The sequence below is a fragment of the Panthera onca genome, chromosome E1 (genome assembly GCF_046562875.1).
Source record: "Panthera onca isolate mPanOnc1 chromosome E1, mPanOnc1 haplotype 2, whole genome shotgun sequence".
NCBI lineage: Eukaryota > Metazoa > Chordata > Mammalia > Carnivora > Felidae > Panthera > Panthera onca.
Window position 1 is genome coordinate 18,704,844 of NC_138352.1, and position 15,997 is coordinate 18,720,840.

Genomic DNA, 15,997 nt, shown 5'->3' on the forward strand with positions numbered 1-15,997 from the left:
TACGCTGGGTCCCCGTCGCCCTTTTCCCAAAGTGGGCTCAGAGGCGCAGCCCCACGCGAGACCGTGAGGTCAGATTCCAGACCCGTGGGTTCCACGTGTGGGCAGAGCCGGGACCACGGCCCGGGGAAGGGCAGGAAGCATGCCAGGGCTCTGGGGTCCAGCTGGGCCTTCCCCAGGGCTCTGAGGCCAAGGTCTCCCCGGCCTCAGGAGCCGCCAAGGGGATGGGATGTGCGTGTTTGATGGAGTGAGGCAGCGGGCAGTGGGGGACCCAGCCAGGGCCGCGGGGCAGGCACGCGGGCTTCCAGGCCCCACCTGACCGTCCGGGCTCAGGTGACCTAGTTACCAGGGCACACTGTCCCCGGCCCTCCCTCATTGTGACCCCAGCCGCCCGCCCCATTATGACCCAGTCCTTCTCCCCCTCCCCCGCCAGAGGAGCCTGGCTCCTAGCGAGTATGTGGGGGCCAGGGGGCCCAGGCAGTCCTGGGACCCCCGGCCATGGGACAGCGAGCCCACCCCGGAGCGCCAGGGTGCTCTGGCACCCACCCCAGGAAGTGCCAGGACCTCGGAGACTCAATTCTTCTGATTCTGGGCAGCTTCATCTTGCTCAATGTGGGGATCAACGTGGTGACTCTGGTCAGGGCAGGGCTGGGCACTAGGGGCGGGGGACGGGGGGCCTCAAAGGGGCTGAGGCGGGAGGGCAGCGGGCCTTCGGGGCTCACCCCACTTCCGGACTCCCCCTTTCCCCGCGTCCCTCAGCTCTGGAGGCATCTGAAGAGCAACCTGAGGATCCTCTTCCGTCATCTCTTCCCCAAAGGTGAGCGGGCCCCAGCGTGGCCTCAAGGGGATGTGGGCCTGTCCCCCTTTCTCGGGCCCCTCGGGAAGCCGGGCCTCGTCCCATCCCGATTTCCCTGCAGACAAACAAGCCAGAGGCGTGGGCCACCGTCCCACGTGCGCGTGCTGCTCCGAGGACCCCAAGAACCTGTGCTCGAGAGTCCCTTCCAGCTACCATCGGCGCTTCCTGCCGGGGCGCTCCGACCACCTGGACTCCTGGAGAGTAGACAGAAACGACGAGAAGGCCTCCGGGAGCCGCTGGATGCCGCCTCGGGGTGGACACGCAGGGGGTCCTGTGGACGCGCCATGGGGACTGTGGAAGGAAGGGGTGATGGGAGCCGGGGAGGCCCCTCAGGTCACAGCCTTAGAGGCCCGGGCGCCCTTCCTCTCCAGGCACGAGACACCTTCCCAGTTCCCCAGGATGAGCGAGGCAGACATGGCTCCCCTCCACTTGCCCGAGAGCAAGACTAAGACCCCAGACTACGACTCGGCCCAGGCCCAGATCTCCCCGCCAGCCCACACCCCTGAGCACAACCCCCTCCAGGCCCAGACCCAGACCCAGACCTCCCCCCCAGCCCACACCCCTGAGCACAACCCCCTCCAGGCCCAGACCCAGACCCAGACCCAGACCTCCCCCCCAGCCCACACCCCTGAGCACAACCCCCTCCAGGCCCAGACCCAGACCCAGACCTCCCCCCCAGCCCACACCCCTGAGCACATCCCCCTCCAGGCCCAGACCCAGACCCAGATCTCCCCCCCAGCCCACACCCCTGAGCACAACCCCCTCCAGGCCCAGACCCAGATCCAGATCTCCCCCCCAGCCCACAACCCTGAGCACAACCCCCTCCAGGCCCAGCCCTCCTCCCCGGCCCTCACTCCTGAGCACCCCGACCCCCAAGCCCAGATCCTCTCCCCAGCTCCTGCCCCCGAGCATGCCTCAGCCCAGGCCTCTCCACATCCCCCAGGCCTCACCCCTGAGCACACCCAGCACACTGCTGCCCAGGCCCATGACCCTGAGCACCCCTCAGCCCATTCCCTGGGTCACAGTCCCAAGCACACAATAGCCCATGCCCCAGCCTTCCCTCCGGCCCATGCTCCTGTGACCTATACCCCCACCCCTCACACCCTGCTCCCTGCTCCCGCCTCTGCCCCAGTGCCTCCCCCAACTGCTACCCCAGCCCCTGGCTCAATCTCTGTCCCAACCTCAGCTCTGGTCATGACCCTGACTACCGCTCCTGTCCCTATTCCTATCTCTGTCTCTGCCACCATACCTACCCCCATCCTAACTCCTATTCCCTCTACCCCGACTGCCTTCAGCCAAGGCCTCTCCACTGGCCAGGTGGTCTACGATGCCCGCAGGGCAAAGCAGAACTTATGCCACGTGTGCCCGCCCCAGAACTCTGGGTATTCCAGAAAGGACTTGGGCACCCTCCCCAGGGCCCAAGAGGGGCAGGGTCTGGGCAGTTCTGGTGCAGCGGAGCAGACACCGAAGCCACATGGTGGGGACAGTGCCAAGCCCTCCGCAGGGTCCATACTGGGTTACCTGGAGTTGGGGAATATGGAATGGAAGATCTCAAATGACGCCAAAGACAAGTTCCTGCAGCCCAAGACCTTCCCTTACTGCAGCTTCCACCCTTGCAGCTCTGAGAGGAAACACACAGACTCCCAGACTCCAGTCTACCCCAAGTGCGTGGTCTACTCCAAGGGCGCCATACCTTCCCAACCTTGCGTTCATTCTCCAACCGGTGGCCAGAGCGTGCCGGGCACTATTCCTCCACCATGCACTCTATCTCTGCCTCTTATGCCTCCCAAATCCTTCGTCCTCCGTCAACTCTCCAACCATCAAAATCCCCCAGCCTCCAAGTCTTCTCCATCCACCCCCTCCTCCCAGTTTCCCATCCCTCCCCAGCTCTCCAAGACGTTCCAACCCCCAATCCGACCCCAGGCCCCTGAGCTTCACGAGAGTCCGGGCCTCAACCAAAACTCTGACCTCCAAAGGACTCCAAACCTTTCAAGAGACTCAAGAGTTCCTAGGAACCCAGGCCTTGCCCCAGATCCAGGCCCCTACAAGAACCCAGGCCTTGTTCAAGATCTTGGCCTGAACAAGCCCCCAGGCCTTCCCCAAGACCCCTATCTTTACAAGAGTCCAAGCCCTTCCCAAGACTCTGGACTTCCCAAGAATCTAGTCCTTACCCAAGATTCTGGCCCCCAGAAGAATCTAGGTCCTATTCAAGATGGAGGTATCTCTAGGAGCCCATGTCTCACCCAACCTTCTGACCTCCACAAAAACACACCATTTCCCCAAACTTCTGACATTCAGAGGAGCTCGGGCTTTATGCAAAACTCTGGAGTCTATAGGAATCTAGAACAAAACCAAGAGACTATACTCTATAAAAGCCAAGATTGCTCCCAAACAACTGGTCTCCATAACAGCCCAGGCCCTTCTCAAGATTCTGGAGGTTATAAGAGTACAAGTAATGCGAATGAGTCGGGAGTCTCTAGGAGTCTAGACCTTCCCCAAGATTCTTGCCCACGTAAGAGCCCATACCTTGCCCAAGACTCTGGAGTCAACAAAAGTCCAGGCTTGGTCCAAACCTCTGGCCTTCATAAGGGCTCAGGCCTTACCCAAGACTCAGGAGACTACAAGAACCCAGGCCTTCCCCAAGATTCTGGAGTCTACAGAAGCATAGGCCTTACTCAAGATTCTGATCTCCATAAGAATCCAGGCCTTACACAAGCCACTGAAGTCGAAAGGAGATGCGGCCATACACACGATGTTGGAATTCACAGGAGCCCAGAACGCACCCAAGACCCTAGCTTCCACAAGTACCCAGGAATCAATCAAGATCCTGGCCCCCACAAGGGCCCAGCCCTTACCCAAGACCATGGCCTCCCCAGGACTCAAGGCCTTAATGGGGGATCGGGCCTCTGCAAGGATTCGTGCCTTACCCCAAGTCCCGACCACCACAAGAACCCAGGCCTTGTCCTAGGTACTGACACTGTCCAGGTCTCGGGCCTACCTCAGACCCCAAAGTCAACACAAATGACAAAGTCATTTGTACCCGAGGAGGCTCCTCGGAAGGAGGGTCCAGAGCAGCGCCTACCATGGATTTCTGTTCCACTGAGTCAGAACTCCTACGCCTCCAAACCCCAGGTGGTCTACAGTGACCTGCACACCTTCTCAGAGGTACCCGTACTGATCGAGCTGCAGCCATCCCCCCGGCGAGCAGGCAGCCAAGACTGGGTGTATCGTCCCGTGAACACCATCCCTTCGGCCTGCCAGAACTATCGCCAGAAGTCTATGCCTCCCCAAAACAACTGGAGGCCCTACTGTCCTGGGTCGGGCACCCGGGTAGGGCACGTGGTCTTTGACGCCCGCCAAAGACAGCTGGGCAGGGACAAGTGCGAAGCTCTGTCTCCCAGGCGCATTCGCCAAGAGGCACCCAGCAACTCACCGGAGACCATCAGGGAGTGGGGACATCAGTGTGTGGTGAGGACCCTGGAAAAAGAGGGGACAAAGGTGCATTGGGAATAAAGAGGCAAGAGAAGTGTTCTGTGGTTGATTGAGGACATCCACCCCAGCCCCATTCCCGACGCTGGCCAGCCACGGGGCCTCAGGAAGACCGATGCTAGCCTTGTCCCTGCTCCTGCATTGCCACATAGCGAAACCCATTGTCCCCAAGGCCCTCGAGCTGCATTGTCCGATACAGTAGCCACTGGCCACATATGGCGATTAAAACGTAATTTAATGAAAAGTAAACAAACTTCAGGGGCGCCTGGCACAGTAGGTGGGGCACGTAATTCTTGATCTCGGGCTCACGAGTTCAAGCCCCCTACTTTAAAAAAATGAAAACAAAACAAAAACAAAAAGTAAAATCCTGTTCCTCAGTCTCAGCATCTACATTTCAAGGGCTCAGTAGGCACGGGTGGCTACTATATTGGACGGCACAGATTCAGAACATTTCCATCGTCGCAGAAAATCCTGATGGACGGCAGCGCTTTATTTAGAGTTTAGAGAAACTTTTCCTTTCGCTAGTCACCCAAACCCACCATCGTCAAAGCTCCCCCAGAACCCGGAGAACTTCGTTGTTTTTAGTGTGACTGAGAGGTCACCCTCTGGGGAGGAGGGAAGATGTAGGGGTGCCCTTTGCCTGATCACCCCAAAACTGTGAGATAGAGCCTCGTCCTCAGTTTTCTCAATCAGGTCTCTTGGGTCACAGCCAGATATATGGGAACCTGCCTCCCCAGTTCTGGGCTGTGTTTTGGGGCTCGAGGTGGCCGAGGGAGAAGGGTTCTCTTTGTCAATGACTAGGAACCCCTGACTTCTGGGCTCCCCAAATTGAGCTCTGGATTCTGAGAGGTCCCCTCCACAGGCCACTATAATTTTTCTCGGTGTCTCTGCTTCATTCTCTTGCCATTGACTCAGGCTTATCTCACTTCAGACCCAGTCCCCAGGGTGGGAGGAGAGGGGAGGGCACCTGGTCCAGCCATGGGTCGGTCTGAGCTGTGAGCCTCTCCCTGGTTTCCTGTGGCTCTGTCTTCTCGTTCTGGCTCCTAGTCTCATCCCCGACTTAAGCTGTGCCTCTGATAGCCGTGGTAACTGAAAGCCATTTCTTCTCTTGATAATTTCCCCTTGCCCTGCCCCAGCCCAGCTGGGATTTTCCTCTGGACTTGATTTTTTGGTCCTGATAACTCTTCCATGTACATACACGAGCTGGCAGATGTCAAAGTGGTTTTTTTTTGTTTTTGTTTTTTTTTCCCCTGCCCTCACTCGTGTCTGAGGTGGGCATCATTAATATGCAGGTCCCTTCCCTGAGCCAGATGTGTATTCCTGGGTCACCTCCTGTGTGTTCTTGCTTACCCCTGACTCCAAAGAGATGCCTCCCCACCCAGCTGCGAGCCGCTTTCCGACACCCCTCTGGCTCAGCTCTATCATGGGCAACCTTCGTAGGCTGCAGTCTCTTCTCTAAAATGCAGTTATGGGGGGCACCTGGGTGGCTCAGTCGGCTAAGCACGCCAATCCACTCAGGTCACGATCTCGAGGTTTGTGAGTTCCGGTCCCATATTGAGGGGTCTTCACCGACAATGCTTGGGATTCTCTCTCTCTCTCAAAATAAACTTAAAAAATAAAATAAAATGCAGTTAGAATCGCATGGACGAACCCTCCTAGGTCTAAGCGATTAGGGCTCCTCCACTCACACAAGGGATGCGGAGACCCCTATTTCTCCCCGGGCTCTGGGGTGTGTCCCCCACTATTATCTGCTGTTCAGATCCATCCTCTGTCCCAACCCCACGGGATGTTTTTGTGCCTGGCTGACCTGGGCTCGAAAGTCACGAACAGTTGCTCTCCATAGAAACTACAACTTCCATCAGGCACTACTTCAGCGGAACAGGAAAGGATGTGGGGGCGTGGCCCCAACGCCCTGGTAGCTCGGAAAACAAACTACAACCCCCAGGACAGCGCGAGATCTCAGCAGAGGGAAGAGTGACTGAGCTCTGGCTGGAGGCGAGGCCCGCCCGGAACCACCAGGCCGGCGGCCAGAAGGGGGCGTGGTCGCAATGGGGGGCGTGGCCCTGGGAGCTACAGGAAGAAGACACCTGTTGAACCTTTCCATCCGTTCCCTTCCCAGCCCTTGCAGCTGCCCCTGAGAGGGAAGCCGCAGGCCACAAGCCTCTTCCCTTCCCAAATAGGTGAGTGGAGGTAGACAAGGGGCGGCGGCGGAGACTAGCTCTTTCATCCCGCAGGAGGGGCCTAACGGCTACTTTTTACCTGCTGAGTCAGGTGAGCCGCTCCATGGGGGCGGGGACCAGCGTGTGAGAAAAGGGCAACGCCGGAGGAGGTATTTACTGGTTCGTTTTCAAGACTAAATTTAGAGCCCTCCATCTGCAGACCCGTTGACGAACTGTGCTTGGGCTCGCTCGCTGGGCCTGGGGAAGCGAGAAGAACGCGGGCGACTTTTTGGCAGCAAAGGAACGGCCCGTCTAAGCTTCCTCCCGTCCGTGTTTTCCCCTAGCCCCAAACGATTGAGCTGCATGGCTTCCGCGGCCTGGGGGAGTGCGCCCTGGTGGGGCCCGCCGCCCCCAGCCCCCGCCCGGCCGCTCACGGACATCGACTTTTGCTCTGGGGCGCAGCTGCAGGAACTAACCCAGCTGATCCAGGAGCTGGGTGTGCAGGAAAGCTGGAGTGACGCGCCCAAGCCGGGGCCAGACCTCCTCCGGGCCAAGGACTTTGTCTTCTCTTTGCTGGGTAAGTAACTCTCCCTGCCTTCGGGTGCTCGCGGTTCTCAGTCCCTCCCCGTCCAGTCCCGCCCCGCCCCGCCCCGCCCCGCCCCGCCCCGTCCCGTCCCGTCCCGGCTTTGGGTCGTGCCCTCCCGATCCTGTCTTTTCTTGTAGGTCTTATTCACCGCCGGGACCCCCGCTTTCCGCCCCAAGCGGAGCTCTTGCTGCTTCGTGGCGGGGTTCGCGAGGGCTCCCTGGATCTGGGACCTGCACCCTTAGGTCCCTACGTCCGGGGACCTCATTACGACGCCGGCTTTACACTCCTAGTGCCCGTGTTTTCGCTAGACGGCACCGGGCAGGAGCTGCGACTGGACGTGGACTCCTCTTACGCGTGGCTGTGCCTCCCAGAGCGCATTCGCGGAACCTCGGTCCGGGAGGCATGGCAGGATTGCCTAGGACCTCCAGCCCCAGGAGGACGTGATTCCACCCACCGAACCGAAAGTGAAGGAAGTCCCAAGAGCCGGCAAAGCTCCGTGGACCGGCCGCACGGTTCTGTCACTGAGGCTGATCCAAACGTGGCTTTGGAAAAAGCACCTCCTAACGTTTCGGGGCAAGAGCCGCCTGGGCAAGGCATCATGGATCTTGGCTTTCCCACCCCGCTGGAAAACCTGAATGGTGACGTCACGAAAGCAGCCGTCGTTAGCCCAGGCCTGCAGCAGACGGAGGGGTGGGAGGCATGGCCCACGCTTTGCCCCGCCCAGGTGGCCGCGTGGTTCTTTGCTTCGCTGGCCGCGGTCGCGGAGTCCCTGTTCCCGGTCCCGGGTGCCCCGCGCTTGGTCCACGCAGCCCGCCACGCGGGGTTCACCACCGTCCTCCTGGCCACGCCGGAGCCCCCGCGCCACCTCCTGCTCTTCGACCTGATTCCCGTGGTGTCGGTGGCCGGCTGGCCCGAGGGCGCTCGGAGCCACTCGTGGGCCGGCCCGCTGGCCTCCGAGTCGTCATCCTTCTACCTGGTGCCCGGCGGCCACAGCGAGCAGCCAGGCGCCTCCGGCTGGCAGCTCTGCTTCGCCCGCCAGGAGCTGGCGCTCAAGGCGCGCATACCCGCTCCGCTGCTGCAAGCGCACGCGGCGGCCCAGGCGCTGCTGCGCCCGCTGGTGGCCGGGACCCGGGCCGCGGCGCCCTACCTCCTGCGGACGTTGCTCTACTGGGCGTGCGAGCGGCTGCCCGCGCTCTATCTCGCGCGGCCGGAGAACGCGGGCGCCTGCTGCCTCGGGCTGCTGGATGAGCTGGGCCGTGTGCTCGAGGCCGGGACGCTGCCCCACTATTTCCTGAGCGGCCGAAAGCTCCGTGCGGGGGACGGCGCCGCTGGGCTGCTCGGGGCGTTGGCCGGGCTCCGCGGGGACCCTGCCCGGGCCCTGCGCGCCGCGGTGGAGGAGGCCAAGGCTGCGCGCAAGGGGGGCGGCTTAGCTGGCGTGGGAGGCGGGGCCCATTAAAGACGCTGCTCCTACCCGCGTGGAAAGTGCTTCTGTTGGCCAGCGGGGTGTGGTGGGGGGGCCGCCGGCCCCTCGCCTGGAAGGCAGGCTGAGCGTCCTGGGCCCGAAGATCAGTCTGGAAGGCTTCCTCGCGGGTGGTTCCCCACCCTCCTGCCCCGTCCCCAGGCCCTGACCTGTGGTCGTCCCACTTCTGGCCCCTCTGCTCCTCGGATCTGTGGCCAGCACCCCTCCCCGCCCGGTGCTTCCTCAGGCAACCATCTTCCCCAATTCTTATGGTCTTTTCTCTTAGGAGTCAGTAGGGAAGGGGGAGGGGGGCATATTGCTGACAAAACGCAGAGAGAAGGCACGGAGACCAGGGACTGACCAATCTGGCTCGCACAAAATCGGAGATCAAGAAGGCCGGATTCGGCCCCAGGCTAGACCTCACCACCACCTCTACCTACTCTCCCCCACTTTCCCCCTTCAGTTCTGCCCTCCCATCCGGGGCAGTAGGGTCCCCTTCTCCATCCTCCCAGCGTCCGCCATTCCATCCATCTTAAGCCCAACCTCTCCTCCCATCCAGGGATCCGCTCAGTGGAGTCGCCTCCTTGCCCCTCCTCCTCTGAACCCCAAGACGTGCGGCCTGGCCTCGGCTCCGCCTGCCTCTGAGACCGTCCCCACTCCCTGCCTCCGAGGAACCCCGGGGTTCCTCCCGCCCGGCTTCACCCCCCCCCCCCTCCTTCCCGGCGTCTCCGCCCCCTGCCCCGCCCCCGGGCCGGCTCTCGGAGGAGGGGGAGCCGCTGTCGCCGCCGCTGCCTCAGCTCCCCACTGCCGCTGCCTCCGCCGCCGCCGCCGCCGCTCTGCTGGGTCCAGCCGCCAGGCCCGGGGCTCTGACTTCGCCGGACCAGGGCGCTCTGCGGAGACACCCTCCCTCCTTCCTGGGGGTCCGGGGCGCCTAGCCCGGCGTGGAGGGAGGCTCGGCTCGCGAGGGACAGGGAGGGAGGAGCCTGGAACCGGAGCCAGAGCCACCCGTCGCCGGATCAACAAGACAGGACAGGTTGAGGGGCGTCGGGGAAGGAAGAGGGTGCTATAGGCTGTCCCGGGGAAGCCCTGTCGCAGAAAGCTCTGACGCGCCCTGACTTGTAGGGAGCCTGTTCACATTCGGGGACTGGTGATAACGTGGGTGCACGCCTCTCGGGGGGCTGGTTGGATTGGAGGGCGTGGGATCTAAACAAGCACCAGCTGTCCCCGAGGAAATTAAGGGGCAACCCGGGGGGGGGGGGGGCGGGAAACAACGGATGCTCCTTATCGCGAGGTGACAGAGGCCCTCCAGACAACCACCTACCTGGTGAACCCACTAGGAAGGGTGGATTTGGAGGTGACTTCAAAAGGAGTGGGGGGTAACAAGGTGAGGAAGGGGGTTCAGCAGCTGGGAACCATGTGAAAAAAAGGTATTGCCCAGAGACAGGGTCGGGGAACCCCTAATCGCTGAGCAGGGGACAGCCTGGGCTTCCCCAGACATAGTTTTGGGGGACTTCAGTGGAAAAAAGTGGGGGACCCACTTAGAAGGTGGCAAAGACACCAAGGTTGGGTTCCTCCCTGACATTGGCAGTGCCCCAGTAGGGATGAGTCAAAGCTAAGGACCCACACCCTTTAGATTACAAGGGTGGGTTTGGCAGGAGTGCGGGTCCCCAAAATAGGGTGGAAAGGTGCTTGGGGGTATTGCAACCACATCTTGGAAATTTTGAGGGTCTTGACTTTGGGATAAGGGAAGAGGGGACAGGGACACCGGAGAACAGGGAAAGGGGGTAGTTTTCAGTAGGGGGCAAAAGTTGAGGGTGGGGTCAACAGAGATACATAGGCTGCTGGGTCCAGTGGGGCTAGCACGGGGCCCAAGGGTGGGAGCTGGCGGCCGAGGGGCGGCGGGGGGCGGGGGCCCTGGGGCTTATCCTCAGCTCCAGTGGGTGGGGCGGTGAGTTGGGACCCCAGCGTCAAGAGCATGCCCCGGTGAGCGCGCTGGGGGCGCCTGCCGGTTTGGGGGTGTCTCCTCCCGGGGCGCCATGGCGGCGCTGGCCAGTAGCCTGATCCGGCAGAAGCGGGAGGTCCGCGAGCCCGGGGGCAGCCGGCCGGTGTCGGCGCAGCGGCGCGTGTGTCCCCGCGGCACCAAGTCCCTTTGCCAGAAGCAGCTCGTCATCCTTCTGTCCAAGGTGCGACTGTGCGGGGGGCGGCCCTCGCGGCCGGACCGCGGCCCTGGTGAGTGGCTGGAGCGGGGTCTCCGGGTCTGGGAGGTTGAGGCCAGGGACGCCGAAGGATGGGGCCCGACTGAGGGGGGCTCCCCGAAAGTGAGAGGTGGGGTGGGCCAGGACGACACGGCTCCTGCCAGATCGTGCCTCAGTTTCCCTTCTCTTTTGCCCATACCCCCGAGTCTCCTTGCTGTCGAGGGCAAGGGGAAGGCTTGAGGGGCTAGGTCTGGCGCTCCGAAGCCTCGCGGCTCCGGCTCGGCCCCCCACTCCTCCCCCCCCCAACACAGGAGTCCCCACCCCCACCGTCCGCCGCCTACGTGCCGGCTCTCGCGATTCTTTCAATCCGGAGCGCAGGGGCCTGGGGGTTCCGGACGCCTGGGTCACCCCGAGGGTTTCTGCAGCTCTGGCGGCCCCGCCCCCGCCCCGGTTCTCCCGCCCCTCCACGCCTTGGCTCGGTTCCCGCTGGCCGAGCCTGCCTGGCGCGGCGCCAATCTCCCCAGCTCTCCCCCGGGTGTCCTTGCAGCCACCTCGCCAGCCCGCCCCTCTGTGCGCCCGCCTCTGTGACCTGCGCTTCGAGAGGGGAGCCGGCCACCCGCCCCCTCCCCCCCATTACCCCCTACGCGACTCCGAAGGGGGCTCCCACACGATCGGGGGACCCTCCGGCGCGAGCAGCTCCGACCCAGTACAGGGCTGGGGACCCGCTGGGAGACTGGGGGGTCGTACCACCTACAAGGGGGTACAGGGAAGTCGGCCGAGCGCAAGCGACGGGGGAAGGAGAGTTGTGAGGGTTAGCGCGTGGTCCCCGTCCAGGCTCGGCTGGCAGGAGGCCCTCTGGCCCCGCTCCCGCCGGCTCCCAGCTCCCCCAGGGGCAGCCCCCTCGTGCCCTCCTCCCCCCGCCGCCGGCCCTCCGCTTGGTACGGTCCGCAGCCCACCCTCTGAGTGGGACCCGGCCCCCACGTGACTCAGCCTGCCTCGCCAGCGCCCGGGCCCCCTTCTCCGGTTTCCTCGCTTTGGTACCGCACGTCCCCCACCTCAGGCGGGTTACCTGGCTGAAAGGGAGAGGCTGAGCCTCGGGGAGGGCTGGGCCCCCGCGAGCCAGCAGACTGACAGACAGACAGACAGACAGACAGACAGATGGGTCAGTGTCAGACAGGCCGGCACTGGGCCAAGGCAAGGCCCGCGCCAAGCGAGCGGCAGCCGCAGCAGCAGGTGCTGAGTCAGCGTCAGCCCCAGCCCCACCCCCGCTCCCGAGGGGGCGCCCCTACCCCGTGGTCACCTGGCCGCCCCCCCACGGCCGCAAGCACACTGCCCCTTCAGCGGTCCGGCCTGGCTCCCTCTGCCTTTGGATGGATCTCCCCTTCCTTTTCCAACTCTTCTCCCCTCCCCCACTGGTGGTTGAGCTGTAGGGTAGGAATTAAGCCATTTAAATAAATTTCAATAAATTAAACAGAAAGCTGGGGGTTAGAGGAAGCAGAAGGGCCCCACCCCCCAGCTTCCTCCCGAGTCAAAGAGAGGTGGCTGAGAGCGTGCTTAGAGGGGCTGAGGGCTGGGGCCCTGGGACCTGCGTCCTCCCCTCCATTCTCCCCTGGTTCTCTCCTCTGATCCCGCCAAGTGTAGGAACGTTTCTGGGAACAGAGATGTCATTTTCAAAGATGAATGTCTCTCTCTCCAGAGCCTCAGCTCAAAGGCATCGTCACCAAATTGTTCTGCCGCCAGGGTTTCTACCTCCAGGCGAATCCTGACGGGACCATCCAGGGCACCCCAGAGGACACCAGCTCTTTCAGTGAGAGAGGAAGCCAGCTGCTGGGCGGGAGGGGAGGGGAGAGCGGGGCTAGGAGGTGGCCATCCTGTGCCTGCTTCAAGTGCTGTCATTCTCCGTCTGGCTCTTTGACACCCCCCACCACCACCACCAAGGGAAGCAGGGGAGCCAGGATGGGGGTCTGAGGCTCGGGACACTGATGCCCCCTCTCTCCACCCCCAGCCCACTTCAACCTGATCCCCGTGGGGCTCCGTGTGGTCACCATCCAGAGTGCCAAGCTGGGTCACTACATGGCCATGAACGCCGAGGGGCTGCTCTACAGCTCGGTGAGACACTGAGGCCGAGTGGCCAGGGGATCGCCGCCCCTGCCAGGGCTCCCCAGCTACAGCCTTAACTACCGCTAGGACTCCCTCTCCCTCCAGCTCTTGCTGATGTGCTGTTATTGCCCACCGCAGAGCACCTCCGCTAGGGTCCCTCCCATCCCTGCTGCCTGCGTAGCCCCCCAAGAACCACCAGGCTCTTTGGCCAACTCTTCCAGCCTTTTGGAACTCCTGCACATCCTACTCCCTCCAGATTTCATGTTTACTGAACTTCGCCAGACTCAGCCCGGAGAGGGGCTGGCAAGAGAGGCTGGAAGGAGAGTAGAGAGCAGGTATCTTCTTATTCCAGGCCCCACCCCCACCTCCTGGGGGGGTGGGGAGTGCTGACCAGATGCTCCCTCATTCCCCCTTTCTCCTAGTTTCTATACGGAGTAAGAAGTTGGCCCTCCAGCCCAAAACGCAGGGGTTGTATCCTGACTGGTTCTTTTTTTTTTTTTTTAAGTTTATTTATTTTAGAGAGAGAGAGCAGGGGAGGGGGCAGAGAGAGAGAGAGAGGGAGACACAGAATCCAAAGCAGGCTCCAGGCTCCGAGCTGGCTGCACAGAGCCCGACGCGGGGCTCGAAATCACGAGCTGTGAGATCATGACCTGAGCCGAAGCGGGACGCTCAACCGACCGAGCCACCCAGGCGCCCCCTGGCTGGTTCTTCTCAGGGCTCCCTTCTGTCCAGTGATAAGTCTTTTCGTCTCTGTCTCTGTGTGCCTTTCTGGCTCTTTGTCTTGTCAGCCGCATTTCACAGCTGAGTGTCGCTTTAAGGAATGCGTCTTCGAGAATTACTACGTCCTGTACGCCTCTGCTCTCTATCGCCAGCGCCGCTCTGGCCGGGCCTGGTACCTGGGCCTGGACAAGGAGGGCCGAGTCATGAAGGGAAATCGAGTCAAGAAGACCAAGGCAGCGGCCCACTTTGTGCCCAAGCTCCTGGAAGGTGAGTATGGATGGACTCAAGGAAAGGACGTCGGGGGGAGGGTGCTGGCCTCGATGTGAACATTGAGTGACACACAGCTAAGGTACTACGAGTGTTAAAGAGAACACCTGTTATGAGGGGTCAAACCAGGAAGGCTCCGGCCCCTGGCCCCCGGGACTTTGGGGAGCCCTTCTCCTGTGGGTTGGGATTCCCAGAGGAAGGGTGTAGGGGATGGGAGCCCTTTCAAAGCTGATTCTTCCCACGTCTCTCCGTGCCTAATTCTCCTTCCTGCTCCTCTCTCTCCCCTTCACAGTGGCCATGTACCGGGAGCCTTCTCTCCACAGTGTCCCTGAGACCTCCCCTTCCAGTCCCCCTGCCCCCTGAAATATAGTCCGTGGACTGGAGGCTCCTGGCACTTGCACGGAGCCAGCCACAGCCACAGCCTGTCTCCCAGCCCTGCTCCCGGCCCCGCCCCCACCCATGCCGCCACACTCATGCCCTGAGCAGCCAGGTCCCACCGGGTGCTCGATCCTGAGGGAGCCAAGGGGCTGGTTGTGACTCCCCAGGCTTCCCTGCTCCTTGGGCCTGGGAGTTCAGAGAGGGGGAGGCTGACAGTGGTCCTGGCTGATCCCTTCTTTCCTTCCACACTCACAGCCCCGCAAAGCCTTTTCCCAAGAAGGCGCCCGGGTTCCCCAAATGACAGAACCAGGACATAAATATTCCCCACCCCGGGGCTCAGCCAGTTCCTGGAGCCCTATGCCCTTTTCATTGCCACTGAACCATAGATTTATAGGTCTACTGGAGCTCAGGATCAGTTCCCTTTTTTCCCTCCTCCACCTTCTGCCTTGTTCTGGACAGGTTCTGGAACATCAGGCACCCTAGCCAGGGCCCTTTTTGCACTCAGGCTCTGGGCTGGAATGCTGGCATGCTGCCAGGCTCTGTTCTGGATCCATCAGGCTTCTGTCCTTGACCCAGATGGACCCCCTGGTTTCCAGGTAGAGAGGGGCTGGGTATGAGCCCTGTCCAGCTGCTGGCCTTGGCCTGAACTAGGACCAGTCCCAGAACACCACAGTTTTAACTTTCTTATCCCAAAGACACCCACTGCTAGAGCATGGTGTTCTAGACACATATGGAGCCATACTTCCTCCTGAATCTCGGCTCTAGGACGTAGACCAGGACTCAGCCCTTTCCTCCAGGATGGAAACGAGGCCTGAATAGCCCTATTAATGCTCATATAGAGGAAGCTCTAGACCCACCCTCCTACCTTCTCTAGTAATGCGTTTCTCGGTGAATCGAGAAACACTTCTTGTTTTTCCTAGGTTTTCTAAAAATCTGATTCTTCCTATAGAATGCTAACCTTATTTATACGTGCAGTTTCTAGCTCCTGCAACTCAGCTGGGGTCCCGCCGGGGAAACAGAGTCTGAGGAAGGGCAGAGGAGTTTGGGCAGGAATCCTTGGCTCATAGTAGGGAGGTTGGGATGGGCAGGGGGCCACAACCGTGGCATGTTTCGGCTGTGCTTGGGTTGGGGGGGGGGGGGACATGAACACTTAGCTACCTCAGCAGGAATTCCTCCCAGGTCCCCTCTAAAGCTGAGGTCTTTAGGGTAATGAGTCTAGAATAAAAAGGATAAGAGGAGGGACACAACCTTGATCCCCCAGTGCAGAGACCCCAGTTCAGCAATAAGTTCCACCCCACTCCCTACAAATCAGGCCAAGGAGGGTGAGGGCCTCTCGGGGCTCTAGACCTCATATACCCCCAGAGCTTCTAACTGACTAGAACTTGCTTAACTTACAGCTTATAACCTCAGCTAAGTTTTAGGTACCCAAAAAGGGCCTGACTAGATTTTCCCAAAAAAGCGTGGAGAGCTTGGGGCAGGCCTGGAAAAGACCAGGAAGCCACCAGTGACTAGGAGGGACACTCTGAGTAGCCTCGGACCTGGGCAGGGTAGAGGAGAGGGCCCTAAAGGGAGGGGCTGGGGCTCAGAGGCTGGTCACTTTTCCTCAGGCTCTATTTCTGGCTTGTTGCAAGAGGGGCGCATATTCCCCTCACCCACACAGAACCCGCTCAGGCTCCACCCGTCTCCTGGCTCTGCTCCCAGGGGACAGGGTCTCCACTCCATGCTTTCTCAATTAAAGACGATTTGTACAACGATTTACACGTTGTCTGTCATCTGTGGGTGGCGGGCATT

At 61.3% G+C, this 15,997-nt stretch overlaps 3 protein-coding genes across 7 annotated transcripts; all 3 read left to right on the forward strand.

The window, feature by feature from the left end:
- Positions 1-415: 415 nt before the first annotated feature.
- SPEM3 (SPEM family member 3) lies at positions 416-4,379 on the forward strand. 3 transcript variants are annotated; one of them, XM_060647430.3, is made up of 3 exons: positions 416-633; positions 757-814; positions 915-4,379. In XM_060647430.3, exons 1-3 carry the CDS (start codon positions 496-498, stop codon positions 4,364-4,366), a joined length of 3,648 nt encoding a protein of 1,215 aa, XP_060503413.3. In that variant the 5' UTR covers positions 416-495; the 3' UTR covers positions 4,367-4,379. The 3 variants fall into 3 exon arrangements, with proteins under 3 accessions (XP_060503413.3, XP_081647284.1, XP_081647283.1); XM_081791158.1 differs by having other exon boundaries at positions 416-609; XM_081791157.1 differs by lacking the exon at positions 757-814 and having other exon boundaries at positions 438-609.
- A 1,456-nt stretch (positions 4,380-5,835) lies between these two features.
- Positions 5,836-8,935, forward strand: TMEM102 (transmembrane protein 102). Of its 2 annotated transcripts, XM_060647432.3 has the most exons (3): positions 5,837-6,522; positions 6,846-7,078; positions 7,225-8,934. In XM_060647432.3, the coding sequence occupies exons 2-3, from the start codon at positions 6,865-6,867 to the stop codon at positions 8,541-8,543; spliced, it is 1,533 nt and encodes a 510-aa protein (XP_060503415.2). In that variant the 5' UTR covers positions 5,837-6,522; positions 6,846-6,864; the 3' UTR covers positions 8,544-8,934. The 2 variants fall into 2 exon arrangements, with proteins under 2 accessions (XP_078293974.1, XP_060503415.2); XM_078437848.2 differs by having other exon boundaries at positions 5,836-7,078; positions 7,225-8,935.
- A 530-nt stretch (positions 8,936-9,465) lies between these two features.
- Positions 9,466-15,960, forward strand: FGF11 (fibroblast growth factor 11). 2 transcript variants are annotated; one of them, XM_060647439.3, is made up of 5 exons: positions 9,466-10,775; positions 12,438-12,548; positions 12,747-12,850; positions 13,630-13,828; positions 14,121-15,960. In XM_060647439.3, exons 1-5 carry the CDS (start codon positions 10,583-10,585, stop codon positions 14,189-14,191), a joined length of 678 nt encoding a protein of 225 aa, XP_060503422.1. In that variant the 5' UTR covers positions 9,466-10,582; the 3' UTR covers positions 14,192-15,960. The 2 variants fall into 2 exon arrangements, with proteins under 2 accessions (XP_060503422.1, XP_060503424.1); XM_060647441.3 differs by having other exon boundaries at positions 9,466-10,729; positions 12,482-12,548.
- Positions 15,961-15,997: the final 37 nt, after the last annotated feature.